General features: G+C 37.2%; 2 protein-coding genes across 2 annotated transcripts; one reads left to right on the top strand and one right to left on the bottom strand.

Annotated features, from left to right (window-relative positions):
- The first annotated feature begins 8,287 nt into the window (after window positions 1-8,287).
- On the top strand, window positions 8,288-10,788 carry LOC108990508 (uncharacterized protein At5g41620). The gene is made up of 3 exons (XM_018964500.2): window positions 8,288-9,129; window positions 9,247-9,372; window positions 9,468-10,788. Exons 1-3 carry the CDS (start codon window positions 8,644-8,646, stop codon window positions 10,779-10,781), a joined length of 1,926 nt encoding a protein of 641 aa, XP_018820045.1. The 5' UTR covers window positions 8,288-8,643; the 3' UTR covers window positions 10,782-10,788.
- A 10-nt stretch (window positions 10,789-10,798) lies between these two features.
- Window positions 10,799-15,683, bottom strand: LOC108990509 (bifunctional nitrilase/nitrile hydratase NIT4B-like). Its single transcript, XM_018964501.2, has 5 exons — window positions 14,947-15,683; window positions 13,754-13,933; window positions 12,800-13,093; window positions 11,661-11,942; window positions 10,799-11,517 (listed from the first exon to the last, which is right to left on the bottom strand). The coding sequence occupies exons 1-5, from the start codon at window positions 15,425-15,427 to the stop codon at window positions 11,366-11,368; spliced, it is 1,389 nt and encodes a 462-aa protein (XP_018820046.1). The 5' UTR covers window positions 15,428-15,683; the 3' UTR covers window positions 10,799-11,365.
- Window positions 15,684-15,736: the final 53 nt, after the last annotated feature.

The raw sequence follows: 15,736 nt of genomic DNA, 5'->3' as shown, positions 1-15,736 counted from the left end.
TACTGTTCACATACAAATTTAGAGAATCACTATAACTGAAGTCTAAAATTTTATAGTAATGCTTAATTCAATGTGGTAGTTTGTTGGCACATATTAATTAAAGTTTAGCTATCATTAAATTTTGACCAAACTAATGAAGATGCTCTTAAAGAGGGTATATATGGTCCCGACGTACCTTGTTCGTTTTTGAATTTTGAACACACATTTCATTGTTGTACATGATTGGTTTATATACGAAAACTGAGAAAGCTAAGCAAAGAAAGTTACAATGTATTTAATAATAAAATTTACAGAAAAATTGAAACTGTTCCTTGAACCAAGCTTTGCACAAAATCTTTCCAATCAAGCTTTGCACAAAATCTGGGTGAGATTTATTATTTCCGTTGAATCTGAGTTGGTAATTTATTAGCTCTTATTTTCGATGAATCTTTTTAATCTGCGTGACTGCTTTTAGTTAGATTATTTTTAACACTCATTTGAGGAGATGTGTGATCTATATGATATTACATTATATGTGAAAAATAGATATTTTTAATAGTGACTTTTATCTATATTTATTTATTTTTTTAAATAATTAATTAGCTCATTTTTTCAATGTATATAGCAATAGAGATCAGAGACAGAATGTAACATACAATATTTTTATGTATTATTTCTAAGTTGGATCTATATTATACTATAGGGAATGTGGTTAGATCCCGACACAGGGCATCATAAAAATATATATTTATTTTAACATCGATTATATATAGGAATTTTCATTTACACAAAAAAACAAAAAAAAATGTATGTATATATATAGGAATTTTCTTGGACTTTCAGCCTCGCCAGTGGAGCATGCGATGATCATCGGTCACTTTGACTAGTATACATTCGGTCCAGAGGAGAGGAGAGGACAGGACAGGACCTCGATAACTGCGTTAGTTTGTTTTGAACGGGAAAGCAGCTGTCTGCATGCCTCTGTTATTTTTTTGTCTCTCTTTCCACGCATATGTCCCCATGTTCTTCCACGCTTCACTCTGTCCTGCGTTCCCTTGGTTGCGACCTTCAAACTGATCAAAGTTTTGTGGTAGTCTCTGTTCGGTGCAGTACACAGCTTTTGTTGCTTCTATATTACTTCATGCAACTGTTCTTTTGATGGTCCCTCGCTTTCTGCTTACTCTGAATTATTATTTGGCCATTTCTTTTGGGTACAAAATGTTATTATTACAAAAATAAATTTATAAATAATCTGTAAATTATAAATTATTTATATTATAAAATAAATTTAATATATCACGTAAAATCATATGTAAATTTATTTATAAAATATCTTTACTTTAGCACTTTTAGAGCACTCACAATATAACCTTTATAATATATTTTTCTTTAAAATATAAAGAAATATTTTAAAAAATGCCCTTTATTGGATCTTCTATTTTAAAGATATTTCTACATTTTGCTACAGTAAACTTCTAGATGTAGAGAATATTATTCATCATTGTAAATATTTTTAATTAATTTATCTTCCCTCCTCTTGCTAAGTTTTGCATTTCTTCAATTATCTTTATTCACATTATATAATTATTGAGAATGAATATATTTTTATTATATAATCTCTTCTTTTTTATTTTTTGAATTAATTTGTATTTTGATTTAACTTATAAATTTAGATTAATTTAAAATTGGACATAATTATATGATATTGTATATGAGAAGATATTGCAAATATCAAAAGATATGAAGATATCATTAGTAGTTAGAGAAAATATTTGAAATGAATAAAAAAGATTAAAAAGTATAATATTTAAATTATATGAAAAAAAAATAGATAAATTGATGTATGTCATATTGTAAAAGTCAGTAAGTAAAATAGAAAAAATGAGTTTTAGTGATGTGTTTGAAAGAATAAAATGAAGAATCTATTGGAAGTTCTCTAAAATCAAAGTTATACTTGGACGATACTTGTGGAAAATCATGTGGAATAAATACAATCAAATAAATAGTCTAGAATTAATGTTTGCTTTGAATGCCCAGTATTCCATCTCATAAGACTTTTGATGTACATTCTCCACTAACTTGCTGATTTAGTTGATTGGTAGAGAAAGATCATAATTTTGTGTCCACTTCTGTTTGAGGTGATATATCTAAAAATAATTAGTTATACTGGAATTAAGATGACAAAATGAGGTGAAAATCGTTGAATTATTCGTATGAGTCTTGTTGTGTTTAAAATATTACGCTCCTTTTTATTTGTGAATATTTATTGTCGGGTACATTTATTGAACAATATTTTATCATTTTTATTAAAATAAATTAGGCGAGATTAAGGAAAAATAAAAGAATAAAACTAGTATGCCTCTCCACTTTGATAGTTCTATTTGACTGCTTGTCAAAAATATATATATATTTTTTACTGAATTGTTGAGGAAGTAATTTTAAGTATATTGGTGTATTTTTTATTTTTTGAAAATATTTAAATATATTAAAAAATATATAAAAAAAATTATTGAACAGTACGCCCAGCGGTAAGAGTGGGGCGGCATAGTAGCACTATGCCCCACTCAAAATAAAAGGAAAGTTATCGATGTATTTTTGTGAATGTTCACGGGATGAAGCTTTCGGAAAATGATTAAAATATTTACAATGTAAAAAAAAAAATGAAATTGGATATTCTGGAGTTAAAACTTTAAGACTAGAACAATAAATTTATTAATTATTTAATATTGAATAAAGATTCTATGCTGATAATTATAAATACGATTCTATATTTATTTTTCTCCTATTTTAAACACTGATTTTTTGTTGAAAATCTAATGTGATGGGGTCGGGTCTAAATCGAATACAATTATGTTGATGTCGTGTTTTGCTACCTGAGCAACTCCACAGGGACCCGATTCGCTCACCTGCAACTATGATGAAATGAGAGTTTCGGGGTGGTAGGGGGACACCGCCGATGCCAAAGTCAATATGGGATATCCTTATATGGATTGTGAAAAAAATGAAGTATATAAATCTTCAAACACCTCTCATTGCTAAGGGAGGGGGTATATATACCTGGTTGAGGCGATCCTAGAAAAGCTTGATTGTGGGTGTGTCGCTCCGTATTCGAGCTGTGTGTCCCTGCCACCTTCCTGTTGTGCAACAGACTTGCCAAGCTTGATTGTGGTGGCATGCTTAACCTAGGGATACATTAAATGTGGCATGGCTCCTTGTCGTGGCATGCTCATTTCCGTCCTTCATTAAATGCAGCATGGCCCCAAGCCAGATGCGTCCACTCTTTAGATTTGTCCATGCCAGGGTTCAGGGATAAGGATTGTACTTGGATGTCTGCCAGTTGTACTATTAGACAATTCTTCATTCCATCATTTGGCCAGCGCGTGTTGCCTGATCGCTTCTCCTCCTGGGTCGACTTTACCCAACCTAGCACTTATCCTTAGGCTCTGTGGGCTGAGCCTGCTCCTCTTGGCCCGGCCCTGGGGATTACTCCCTTCACAAATTCTTTATCAGAATTGATTGAGTTGTTGGGTTAACAAATCACGAACCTTCGCTTTAGCTAAAAGTAGTTCTATTAGGAATATCGGGTGGTGTTATTTATTGAAGCTAATATACAACTGAGCTTAACTTGGCCCATGATTATATAAATATCAAAATTAATTCGAGAAGTGTATGCAAAGGAAGACAGGCCTGCAAGTTCAAGCTCGTTTATGGTAAATTAATAGCATATTTTAATTATTACACACTTCATTCTAATCATTTTAAAAAGCATAATTATCATAAAAATAATTTTATTTGAAGGTCTTTACATTACACATTATTCACTGACATAATTTGATTAAAATTTGAATCTTATAAACCAAATTATGCTATGTGGATGATACGTGATGTAAAAACCTTCAAATAATACTACACTTTCATGAGAATGATCTCATCTTTTGAACAAATGATTTTCTCCTTCATAGGTTTTGCTATCCCAAGTTACACAAATTGTTGTAAAAGAACATAATTTTAAGTGTTTTCTATCCTTAGCAACTCATATAATCATGGAGGGTTATTGCAAATTCTGGGTGGTGTGATGTTTTTCTGAATTTGACGGTTTAACATGAAATGACCTCTTATTCGGATCATATCCCACTTTGGTTGGATACTAATGGGGGTTAGTTAGAAGGGGTGGGGACAAACCTTATAGGTTTAAGGCTATGTGAGTGGGTGAAAATGATTGTTCTAACATAATTGAAAGGGTGTGGACTGGTGGAGAGGGAGCTGCTTCTCTTAATCAAGCGATGGGGTGTATTTCGAAATGTGCAGCTGATTTGAGAAGATGGAATATAAGTTCTTTTGTTCATGTTCAAATGGAGCTTCCTAGTGCCAAATTGAGACTGCAAAGTATTCAAGAAATTGATCCAACTTGTCAGTCTATGTTACTTCATAAAAGTGCACGTGAGGATGTTCAAAGGTGGTTGGAGAGGGATGAGATAATGTGGAAACAAAGATCTCGAGTTTTGTGGCTAAAAAAAGGGGATAGTAATTCAATATATTTTCATACAAAAGCTACAACAAGGAGGAAGAACAGAATTTTATAGCTGCAAGATGGGAAGGGTATTTGGAAGAATGGGAAACAGAAATGACTTGATTGTGGGGTATTTTCAGAATCTTTTTACGGCTGCAGATCGTGTTGATGTAGATGATATTTCGCCAGAGGTGGATTGCAAAGTTAATGAGCAAATGAATGAGGATTTAACTAGACCTTATGTAGTCGAAGAAGTGGAAGTTGCTATCAAGCAAATGCATACTTCAAAAGCTCTGGGGCCTGTTGGAATGTCTCCAATCTTCTTCAAAAATACTGGGGATGATGGGTAAATCAGTTATTGATTCTGCGTTGCATGCTTTGAATTCTGGAGTCTTTCCAAGGGATTTAAATCATACTTTTATTACTTGAATCCCAAAGGAGTCTGACCCTGTTGAAGTAGCTGATTTTCAACCTATTAGTCTTTGCAATGTACTGTACAAGATCATGTCTAAAGTTATTGCAAATAGACTAAAGCAAGTTCTACCTTTGGTCATATCGGATACCTAGTGTGCTTTTGTTTTAGGGAGCAAATTACTAATAATGTTTTAGTTGCTTATGAACTTTTACATTATCTTAGAAATAAGATATATGGGAAAAATGATTTTTTGTCTCTAAAACTCGATACGAACAAGGCATATGATAGGGTTGAATGTGGCTTTTTAGAAAAAATGACGGGGGCTCTTGACTTTGCACAAAAGCTAATTGATACTATTATGAAGTATGTCTCTACTATTATATTTTCAGTTATTGTGAATGGAAGTCCAAAATGGCTTATTATTCCTAGTAGAGGTCTACGACAAGGAGATCCACTGTCTCTCTATCTATTTATTCTCTGTACTGAAGGTTTGAGCAGTTTATTGAAGATGAATGAAGGTCCTGGTATGGTATAAGGTGTTAGAATTTGTAGAGGTGTTCTAAGAGTTAATCATTTGTTATTTATGGATGATAGTGTGATTTTTTGTAGAGCATATGTTGTTACAAATGAAAAGATTCAGTTACTCTTGAGTAATTATGAAAAGGCCTCGGGTCAGTGTATTAACAAAGAGAAGACCTCAATGGTATTTAGTAGAAATGTCAAAGAGAACTTAAAAGCAGAAATTATGTAGCTTTGGGGTGGAAGTACTACACAACAATATGAGAAATATTTGGAGCTACCACCAATGGTTGGGAGATCAAAACATATGGCCTTTGGTAATAAACATCGTTTGTGGCAAAAACTACATGTTTGGAAAGATAATATGATTTCACAAGGAAGTAGAGAAGTTTTATTAAAAGACGTAGCTATGTTTATTCCGACATACGCTATGAGTTGCTTTTTATTTCCAAAAAGTTGTGTCGTGAGTTATAAATGATGATGGCCTAATTTTGGTGAGGAAATCAAGCTCAGGGGAAGAAAATTCATTGGGTTAGTTGGGAAACTCTGTGACTCTAAGTTTCATGAAGGTTTGGGTTTCAAGAAACGTAGTGATTTTAACTTGGCACTTCCTGCAAAACAGGGTTGGAGACTTCTAATAAATCGGGATTCTCTTATCTATCGGATTTTTAAAGTAAGGTACTTTCCAAACTGTAGTTTGTTTGATTCCAAAAGTGTTATTAATGCTTCTTATGTATGGAAATGAATTTTCAGTACTCTTCCTTTATTAAAATCTGGTTGTATGTGGAGTGTGGAGAGTGGAGAATGAGAGGAGTGTAAGGGTCTTTCAAGATCCTTGGATACCTGGTTGTCAGGTATAAGAGATTCAGCAAGCAGTGGGGCATACAATAGATGATAATCTTATGGTTTATGATTTAGTTGATGATAGTACAAGTTGGTGGAATATGGATGTTGTTAGAGCTCTCTTTAATCCAACGTTGGCAAATCAAATTATAAAACTTAATATTTGTTTATCTCAAGAAGACTCTTGATATTGGACTTAAGAAAGATGTGGTAATTACTCTGTTAAGAGTGGTTATAAATTGTTGGTTGCAGCTAGCTAATCTTCAAAATATGGGTGAGGGTTCAAGAGGTGGATAGATTTCGAGTTTTTGGAAGTATGGAAATGAAAATTTTTGCTTGGAGGGCTTGTTAAGAAAATTTGCCTACTTTTCAAATTTTGAGAAGAAGAAGGATTATGGATGATGATAAATGTTGTTTCTATAATCTAGTTACTGAAGATGCAGCCCGTGCCTTATTTTCTTGTTCAATAATAAATGATGTTTTTTTTTGCAATATTTGCCTTCTATGAGAAGTGTTCAACCTGGTTTATCCTGGGAATTGGCTATACATGTCAAAAGATAAGGGTGGTGTTGAAGCTTTAGAAACTTTTATTGTTATTTGTTGGGCTTTGTGGTATTGCAGAAATCAAATTTTGTATAAGCATGTTGAGCATTAATGTTTTACGGTGATTAATAATGCCATATCCATGCAGTTTGCATATAAACAGGTCCAAGTCTTTGATGGGTTTAGCAAGGAAGTTACAAAATTGATTTGTTGGTCACCACCCTCATTTGTTTTTTGAAATTAAATGTGGATGGTGCAATTTGCTTTGATCATCACAAGGCAGGAATTAGGCTTATTCTTAGAGATTATCAAGGTAATGTGGTTGTTGCTTACAATAAATTAGAAAGAGAAGTTGCTTCTTCGGAGTTTATTGAGGTTAGTGCAATGTTGAGGAGATTACAATTTTGTACTCAATGAGGTGTTCAAAAATTGATGTGGAAACTGATTGTTTAATTCTTGTAAATGCTCTGAACTTGCAAACTAAGTATTTAACAGATTTTACTTTCTTATTCAAGACATTCGTCGCATGTTGAGGGGCTTTCAACAAGTTCAGATTTTACATGTCAGCAAGCTAAGCAATGTGGCAATGCATTAATTAGCAAGGAATGCATGGAATGTTGAGGATATTGATATGTGGTGGGGATCTTGTCATTCTTTTGTGTTACAAGCTATATGGCTTGATAGAAACAATATCATATAAGAACTTTTTATTATTGAAATGAATGATTCATTGGCTATAAATTTAAAAACAATAAAAAAAGAAACCTCATACAATCATATTGTGCTATATTAATTGGTGTTGTAGAATGATAAACCAGGAGCTTTATTCATTCTCACTCAAAATTTGAGAGGATCATTCCCTTTAAAACCAGAATTTTTATAAGTTTATGGTTAATTTTCACAATTATTTTTATTTTATCTAATTATTATATTTTTTTAAAATTTTAAAATAAAAATAATATTAAAAAAATATATTTTAATAATATTTTATTTAACTTTTAATTTTTATTTCAAACCTTCTCATTTTAAAAAACAAACGAATTTTTGCTCCAACTTTAACCATTTATTGTTATCTAAAATATATACCAACATCTGTAAATACAGTAAGACTCGACCATTTATCGTTTAATTTAAAATGATAAATTTAAAAATACAAACAAAATTAATTTTATATAAAAGTATAAATATTTCATAATTTTTAGTTTTTTTTTAAGGAAATAGAAACAGCTATAGTTTCAAATCAGATTTGACTTCCCTAAAATTATGGTCTATTCTCATTCAAAGCTTGCCCTAATTTTGGAACTCAGGGGCCCATCCCAAGTCCAAAACTCCACCGAATTTTCGTTGATACTTCTCCACCAGTTTTGATTTCAAACCATCCCTGTCGCCCAATCTCTTTCCTGGAGTAACGACTCGCCACAACCGCACGATTGTTCCCATTTTCCGTGTCTTAACGAGAGCTCTTCCAGCGACACGTCACCACGCTCACTAATCCCTACTGCATCTGATTGTTCCTCCAGCCGTATCCCTTTCGTTCCCCTGAACCACTTTACTACCCGCAGTAGTCTGTACTACTGATCGGCGAGGCATCAAAACCCCTCCTCTCTCTCTCTCTCTCTCTCAACTCTCAAGTGCTGATCATTTCCTTTTCCTCTCAGAGCCTCTCACTCTCACACTCACTCCCACAATTCTCTTTTCTTTTCCTGCTCTTCTGGCGAAAACCAACGTATTCTTTTTTCTTTCGAGTTTCAAATTTCCGAAATCATCATTTCGCAACTGAGCGGAGCATGAAGTTGCGGATCTAGCTAGATTCTCCTGAAACATTAGAGTGATAATGCCAAGGCAAAACCGAGGCATGGATTTGATGATCCCTGGAAAGATCAGAAAGCGAGGGTGCACGTCGTCCGCGTCGTCCTCGTCTTCGATACTCCAGAACTACAGGTTTAAGAGGGCGATAGTGGTGGGCGGCAAGAGGGGCGGATCGAGTACGCCCATGCCCACATGGAGGCTGATGAGCTCGTCTCGATCTCCGTCGTCCTCCACGTTCCGAAGGTCCATGGAGTCGCCCAAGTACCCGGGCCATGGCGGCAGGACAAAGCAACAGCAGCCGCCTCTGCAGGCCCCTGTGTCGGCGAGGAAGCTGGCGGCGACGCTGTGGGAGATGAATGAGATGCCGTCTCCGAGTGTGAGGGAAGGCTCGGACGAGAGGCGGCTCAGGAAGGAGGCGGCCATGAGAGCTAGAGAGAGGGCGGCCAGGTCCATGCACTCGGGCTCCTTGCCTCCTCATTTGTCCGATCCGTCGCACAGTCCCGTTTCCGAGGTCCGATTTCCCTTTTTTGTATGCGCTGAATTTCGTGATATTGTTAATTTGTTGGGGTGATGTTGTTTCTATTTTCTGTCAATGAGGAAATGGTTACTCAACGGATTCGTTTTGTAGAGGATGGATCGGTCGGGAACCGGTAGCCGACGGAGGGGAACACCGTCTATTTCTCAGAGGCTTAGGCTTTCCGATCAGAACAATGTGAGAGCTGTAGATGCTCTTAGCAATGCCAGTTTAATGGAGGTACAGATCATTCAAATTAAATTCCTTTTGTTTGTTTTTTTTTTTTTTCACTTTGTAAGCGTGGTCCGAGTGTGAAAATGTTTATATTGATGCAGATTGAGAGCAGCAGATCTCGAGCGCAGACTCCTAGTGCATCCACAGTTGGTGGGAAGACCCGTTTGAAGGATGTTAGTAATGCTCTAACCACATCTAAGGAGCTACTCAAGATAATCAACCGTGTATGGGGTCACGAAGATCGGCCTTCCTCTAGTATGTCGCTAATCTCGGCCTTACATGCTGAGCTAGAGAGGGCACGTTTGCAGGTCAATCAACTTATCCAAGAGCAGCGTTTGGACCAGACCGAGATCAACTACTTGATAAAGTGTTTTGCCGAAGAGAAGGCGGCGTGGAAAAGCAAAGAACAGGAAGTTGTTGAGGCTGCCATTGAGTCTGTTGCGGGAGAGCTCGAGGTGGAGAGGAAGCTGAGGCGGCGGCTTGAGAGCTTGAACAAGAAGCTCGGGAGAGATCTGGCAGAGACGAAAACGTCACTTGTCAAGGCTGTGAAAGAACTCGAGAGCGAGAAGAGAGCGAGAGAAATAGTAGAAAAAGTGTGTGATGAATTAGCCAGGGATGTTGGCGAAGATAAAACCCACATGGAAGAAATGAAGAGAGAATCTGCAAAAATTCGTAAAGAGGTTGAGGAGGAAAGGGGAATGATGCAATTGGCCGATGCTTTACACGAGGAGAGAGCTCAGATGAAACTCTCGGAGGCAAAACATCAGCTCGAGGAGAAAAATGCAGCTGTTGATAAATTGAGGAATCAACTTGAATCCTTTATGGGGACCAAAAGAGCTAAAGAAAGAGGGCGTAATTCTGTGAGCCATCCGAATGATAAAGACATGATTGCTGCCTTGTTAAGTAGAGCTCGAGTTGGTACCCATTCCAGCGAAGAAAAAGAAGAGGATGGAGGAGAAGTAGAAGATGGAGAAGAGTGTGAAGAAGAAGAAGACTCAGCTGAAAGTGATCTTCATTCCATAGAACTGAATATGGACAACCATAACAAGAGCTATAAGTGGACTCATGCTTCTGGGTTTCGTCGTGATCCAAGAATGGTTCAAATCGATGAAGAAGAAATCAAAGGGAGGAAGTCTACTACCTCCGGGAGAGGACCCAGGAGCAGCACTTCTCTGCAGAGGAGTGTGTCGGATGGTGTTGAACTACACAATACGGATAGGATAGACTGGGAGAGATTCTTGAAACTACCTAGAGTTTATGCCAGTCCAACACGGCAAATGGGGCCACCGTGGCCTTCCCGTGATCATGTCAATGCGGCTCAGGAGCGACCTGCTGTGGTGATGGGAGTTGGTTTAAAATCGAGGCTGGCGGAAGCCAGAGGTGAAGGTCACGGTGCAAGAAAATCAAGGCGGTAAAGAATGATCAGCCTTCATTCTTTGCAGCCTCTTGACAGGTTGTGATAGTTGGCGGTTGTGGATGCTGAATGCGCTGGAGATAGTAGTTTGGAAGAAGAATCAATTGAAGGCCAATGCGAGAGAAAACATGAGATAGCAACGATGGCTATGGTTTTGATGTATGCTTGCTACGCCTCGTAGCCTGCTCAAGGGAACGCTGTCTGCTCGTAGAAATGTGTCTATTCTATAGGGTGGTGGTTGTTTTTTTTGTTTTTGTTTTTATATTTTTGCAATCTTTCTTTCAGACCTTTGAACGGCATATATATATATATCGTAATTTTGGCCCTTTGAGCATTGTTATTGTACAATCTAGACTGGGACCTAGCAAGAGCCCCACTATACTAGAACCAAAATTGGCCAAGCTGCAACTACAATTCGAGTGTGATTCCTTCAAACGTATATGAAAAATGGTGACCGCTATCCAACCTCAGTACGTACATCTTCTAACATCCCAAGGTGATATACGAAGCTGATATTAGCCACTTTGGCTTAAGGAAAGACTATGGGAAATTACTTCCAAAACTCCAATGACCTACTAAGCAAAGTCACCATTGCTGCAAATCGGGAACTTCTGTTTTCACGGGCGTTCTTAACAAATTAGAATTGTTTTTATCCGGAGTCCACTTGACTGAGTTTGGTCCCACGAGATGCCCAATTCCACCAAAATCTAGCTTTGCTTGAACAATCTCTCCAAGATCTGGAACATCAAAGAGTAGTTTTTTTGAGATTGGGATAAACAACTTCGGTCAATCTCTTCCACAAACAACAAAAAAATGCCTCACTTTTTTCCAATTTGGGCAGTTCCAAACTGTTGACAGTCATGCAACTATAAATTCTTACCTAGATCAGCGGAGATGAGGGATTCCCCTTGGTAATTAGGTCCGGCAAGAATGGTCCCTGACGGTGATATAATAACACTACCTCCAGCACATACGATTTTATCCTGGGATATATCGCCATTTGAACCTTCAGAAACACATTCTGTTGAAAGAAAATAGTCTTTCCTTCGGCAGAATTGGTTTGCAGATAGAACAAAGCAGCCACCTTCTAGGGCTATATGGGTCATTGATGCCCGCCATATCTCCCTTGCTTCTGCTGTCGGTGCACAATATATTTCAATGCCTATAGAGTGGAAGAGGGATTAGACAAAAGGCTCAGAACTAAAGTTTGTGAGGAAGCTTTTCAACAGCGGAAGGGCCAAGATTTTTACTCAATGGGTGGCGCACTTAACTAAAAATAAAAGAAAGATTAAATAAAATCTATTCATCTTATTTTTCATATGATTTTTCGTTTGTTCTTTTAAGAAAAATGAATGGTTATATTGTTGACAAGGAGCCTTGTGCAGATATACTTGTAAGTCAATTTCGACAGTCGATATGGACAGTTTTTTTTTTTTTTTAAAGTAAAAAAAAATGTAAAAAAAACAATTTTGTTCAAACTACTTTTTCTTGAGAAACTTATCCACAATTGACTCAAATAGTAATTTAAACAAACTTGTACATATATTTCTAAAATAGCAACCTAACACGATTTTTAGTACCAAATTGACAAGGAGTTGGAGTTTGACAAAAGTTGTCAACACTTGAGCCAAAATCATATAATTAGGATTGGAGAACCGGCTATGGATGCGCCATGTTGGCAACACATGGAAAAACATTGCAAGTGCTGGCCTAGGAAATGCGATTAAATCAGTACCCTGTTGACCTAACAATCTCAAAATCATGTTGGAAGTTCAAGGGTGCAATTGAAAAGACCAGGATAAATTGAAAACTCTATGAAAGTTGAAGGATCAAAAGTGTACTCTATCCTAACCCATTAACACATTACCGCACACAGTTCAAATACACAGAAGCCATTTCTTTGTATTTACAATAACAATGGTTAAATTAAATGACAACAGAGAAGACATACAATAACAATAGCAGCTCATTTATAAACAACTATGAAGGATAAAAAACGTACCAATGAAAGAGGTATACCTTTATCATATAATTCAGTTCTTAGAGAAGGCATTCTATTGTCCCAACATATAAGCCCACCTATTTTTCCAATTGAAGTCTCATAAACAGGCAGCAATGATTTCTCTCCTGGCCGCCACACTGCACGTTCTGATGCCATTGGCATCAGCTTTCGATGTTTTCCAAGATAACGACCAAGGGAATCGAAAAACAGAATAGCACTAAAGAGTGAGTATCCAACTCTCTCAACTACACCCATCACCAAGTGAACTTTATATTTACCCGATATTTTGGCAAGTCTGTCAACTTCAGGACCTGTATAAACATATTCCCCGAATAAGTTCAGCCACGAGAAGAATATAATAACATTGGGTAGCCAGTTCTGTTGGTTATAAGATAAAATCTTACTGCGAGTAATGCCAAAGCTCAAAATATTGCTAGGCATAAAGTTGTTCGGCCTTGATCACCAGACTAATGATCATTTTAAAACTGACCAGATAAAAATGGTTGCAACACCACACAATTGAGGGAATACATGTATCCATGTGTTGATGATAAACGCAAAACTTCTATGTAAACTAATTTCTCAACTATGCAGCTAAGATATTTTGAAACCTTTTTTCACAAGTATAAGAAAACTTAAAACCTAATTTTAGGTTATATTTATTGATCCACACAAACACAATTGAGCAAGTGTGTTGAGTGAGAGTGTGAGAGAGAGGTTTTGCCTTCTGTATGGAATAACATATAAATTCCTGCCCCCACCGCCCCAGATAAGGACATCATGTGGTAGAAACAATCGAACAAAACATGCTAGAGAGAAGCACTAATAGGACTCTTTTGTATGTTGCATATGGCAATTTAGGGTCTGCACTACTGGAATTTACATCAAGAATCACAAATCTCATGAAAAAGTTTCTTTGGCACATAATGTTGTGTCAGAGGCAACAGCTTATAAACCAAATGAGATTGCACCTGGCACATCAATAGCAGAGGCAAAATACTTCTGGAACTCCTTGTTTTCCAGGGTTAGATGGGTTTCTGTAGAAGCCTCAAACATCATCCCATGTGGATAGCCACCAACAAAGGCTTCCGGAAACACAACTAGCTGTGATCCATATGCAGCAGCCCCGGCAATCAACCTCTCTGCCTTATCTACTCACAAGAAACAGGAGATGGGTTTAATGCTACTAGAAAGCGATGACTTTCCCATCTTAACTTGTAATTATGAAATTCTGGCAGAGCTTTGAAAGACACAGAACTAGCTCTTGTCAGATCATGTTAGCACATGACTGTCTCTATGCTTGTATCAACAATGCAAAGTACATTATAAAACTATGACCAACACTTTCAAAAGCATTGTTATCATGATATATTGAAAAATAGTTTCCTCGACAGCAAAGCAAATGAGGAAAAAACCCATAATTAGGACGTATATGATCATAAGGCTAGATGTAAACTGCCAACTGCTTGTGGACTGGAAACATCAAGAACATATTTCTCAAACTGAAAATTGAGGGATCATGGTAATTCAAATAAGCTCAACTGCAGACATAAAGCAAAATCATGCTCTCTCCAATAGAGTGTAAATTATTCAGAAGAATATTAAACAAAATCCTTTTCCTGGGGCGTCTTCCTTAAATAGCCCAAATTTTAAGCAATTTGTGAATTCCTTAAAACCAACCAAGCGAAACTGTCCTAAAATTTACTTTACATTCTTCCTTCATTAAAAATTTTCAGACTAATTAGAGAATGACTCCTAAGTTGCAGGAATTTTTCAGCCATGCGGCACACGTGAATGTGCAAGCCCCTAAACTCATGCCTGAAATAAAGGGGGCAATTATCTGACGATGGTAAAAAAGAAAACCAGAATCTATCTTCGAATGGTACCACATAAAAAACACCAGAACCTTTCTTTGACAATCACCAAATACAAAACAATCATTTTCTTTTTAGTTGCTCAGAGAAGAGGGAAAACTTTGGTCCCACATGATGAGACGTTTAAAACCACGATGCAGAACCCAAGCATTCTCTCTTGGGACAAATAAAGTAGTTTCTTTCATTTTCACACATTTTCACACTTACCGGGCAACCAAACAAAAACATTGGAACAAAAAACTCAGAAAATGAAACAAACAGAGCTGAGACTAAAAGAGAGACTCAGTTACCCAAAGTAGCAATGGTATTGTAGAACACCGTTGAAGCCTGAACCACCGTGGCCCTGACCGTGAGCCTCTGGAGAAGAGCAACGGCCTTCTGGTCCAAATCATCTTCGTCTATACGCGACGTACATATTGGTAAATCAAAACGTCCAGGAACGGAGTCAGCGGAGGCCGAGTGGTGACCCGGGCGAGAAAGGGACGAGTTGGGGGAAAGGACAAGGTCTGGGCGAACCTGGCTGAGGAGCCACTGGATCGTCTGGCCGTCGGAACGGTGTCCCAACTCCTCGGTCAGCCGGAAGATACCGGGGCAACAGGTAATCGGAATCCGGACCCGCCTGTGGCGCCCTTCGACCTTGGTGTGTCGGTCTCCAGTGAGACGCCGCCGTTTTAGCAGTTGCTCTTCTGGGGATAGTTGTTGTTGTTGAATAATCTTTAAAGGAAGCTCCCCGACGACGTTCTCTGCGCTGGATTGGGGTTGTACCTCCATCGATCTCCCAGATGTCTTGTAAAATTTTCCAGCTTTTTGGCACCAAATGTACTTTCACAGCAAGTTCACGTCTTTTCGTTTCTGGGCACATCAAGTTGTGTCCGCTTCAGAGTTCCAAATTTTCAATATCGGACCCATGTATTTTTTATGTTTCTCAATTTTCTGTCTCCAAAGTCCAAGCCATGTCTCTTGTCCATGTCACGTTTTTTTTCTTTTACAAAGCTTCGATGGGCAAGGTCTAGAGCATTTAGAGAACTCACAGTGGAGAAAAGCTGCCGTTCATCCAAAAATTTGACATGCCAATGATGC

Source organism: Juglans regia, chromosome 4 (genome assembly GCF_001411555.2).
Source record: "Juglans regia cultivar Chandler chromosome 4, Walnut 2.0, whole genome shotgun sequence".
Classification (NCBI taxonomy): Eukaryota; Viridiplantae; Streptophyta; class Magnoliopsida; order Fagales; family Juglandaceae; genus Juglans; species Juglans regia.
This window is presented reverse-complemented; position numbering and strand designations above follow the sequence as displayed.

Excerpts from the sequence above, each read along its gene's own strand:
- LOC108990508 (XM_018964500.2), top strand. The coding sequence starts at position 8,644 with ATGCCAAGGCAAAACCGAGGCATGGATTTGATGATCCCTGGAAAGATC. Across the intron at positions 9,130-9,246 it reads CGCACAGTCCCGTTTCCGAG|AGGATGGATCGGTCGGGAAC; the intron begins GTCCGATTTCCC and ends TTCGTTTTGTAG. Across the intron at positions 9,373-9,467 it reads GCAATGCCAGTTTAATGGAG|ATTGAGAGCAGCAGATCTCG; the intron begins GTACAGATCATT and ends ATATTGATGCAG.
- LOC108990509 (XM_018964501.2), bottom strand. The coding sequence starts at position 15,427 with ATGGAGGTACAACCCCAATCCAGCGCAGAGAACGTCGTCGGGGAGCTT. Across the intron at positions 13,094-13,753 it reads CTCTGCTATTGATGTGCCAG|GTCCTGAAGTTGACAGACTT; the intron begins GTGCAATCTCAT and ends ATGTTTATACAG. Across the intron at positions 11,518-11,660 it reads CCTCATCTCCGCTGATCTAG|ATCTTGGAGAGATTGTTCAA; the intron begins GTAAGAATTTAT and ends TTGATGTTCCAG.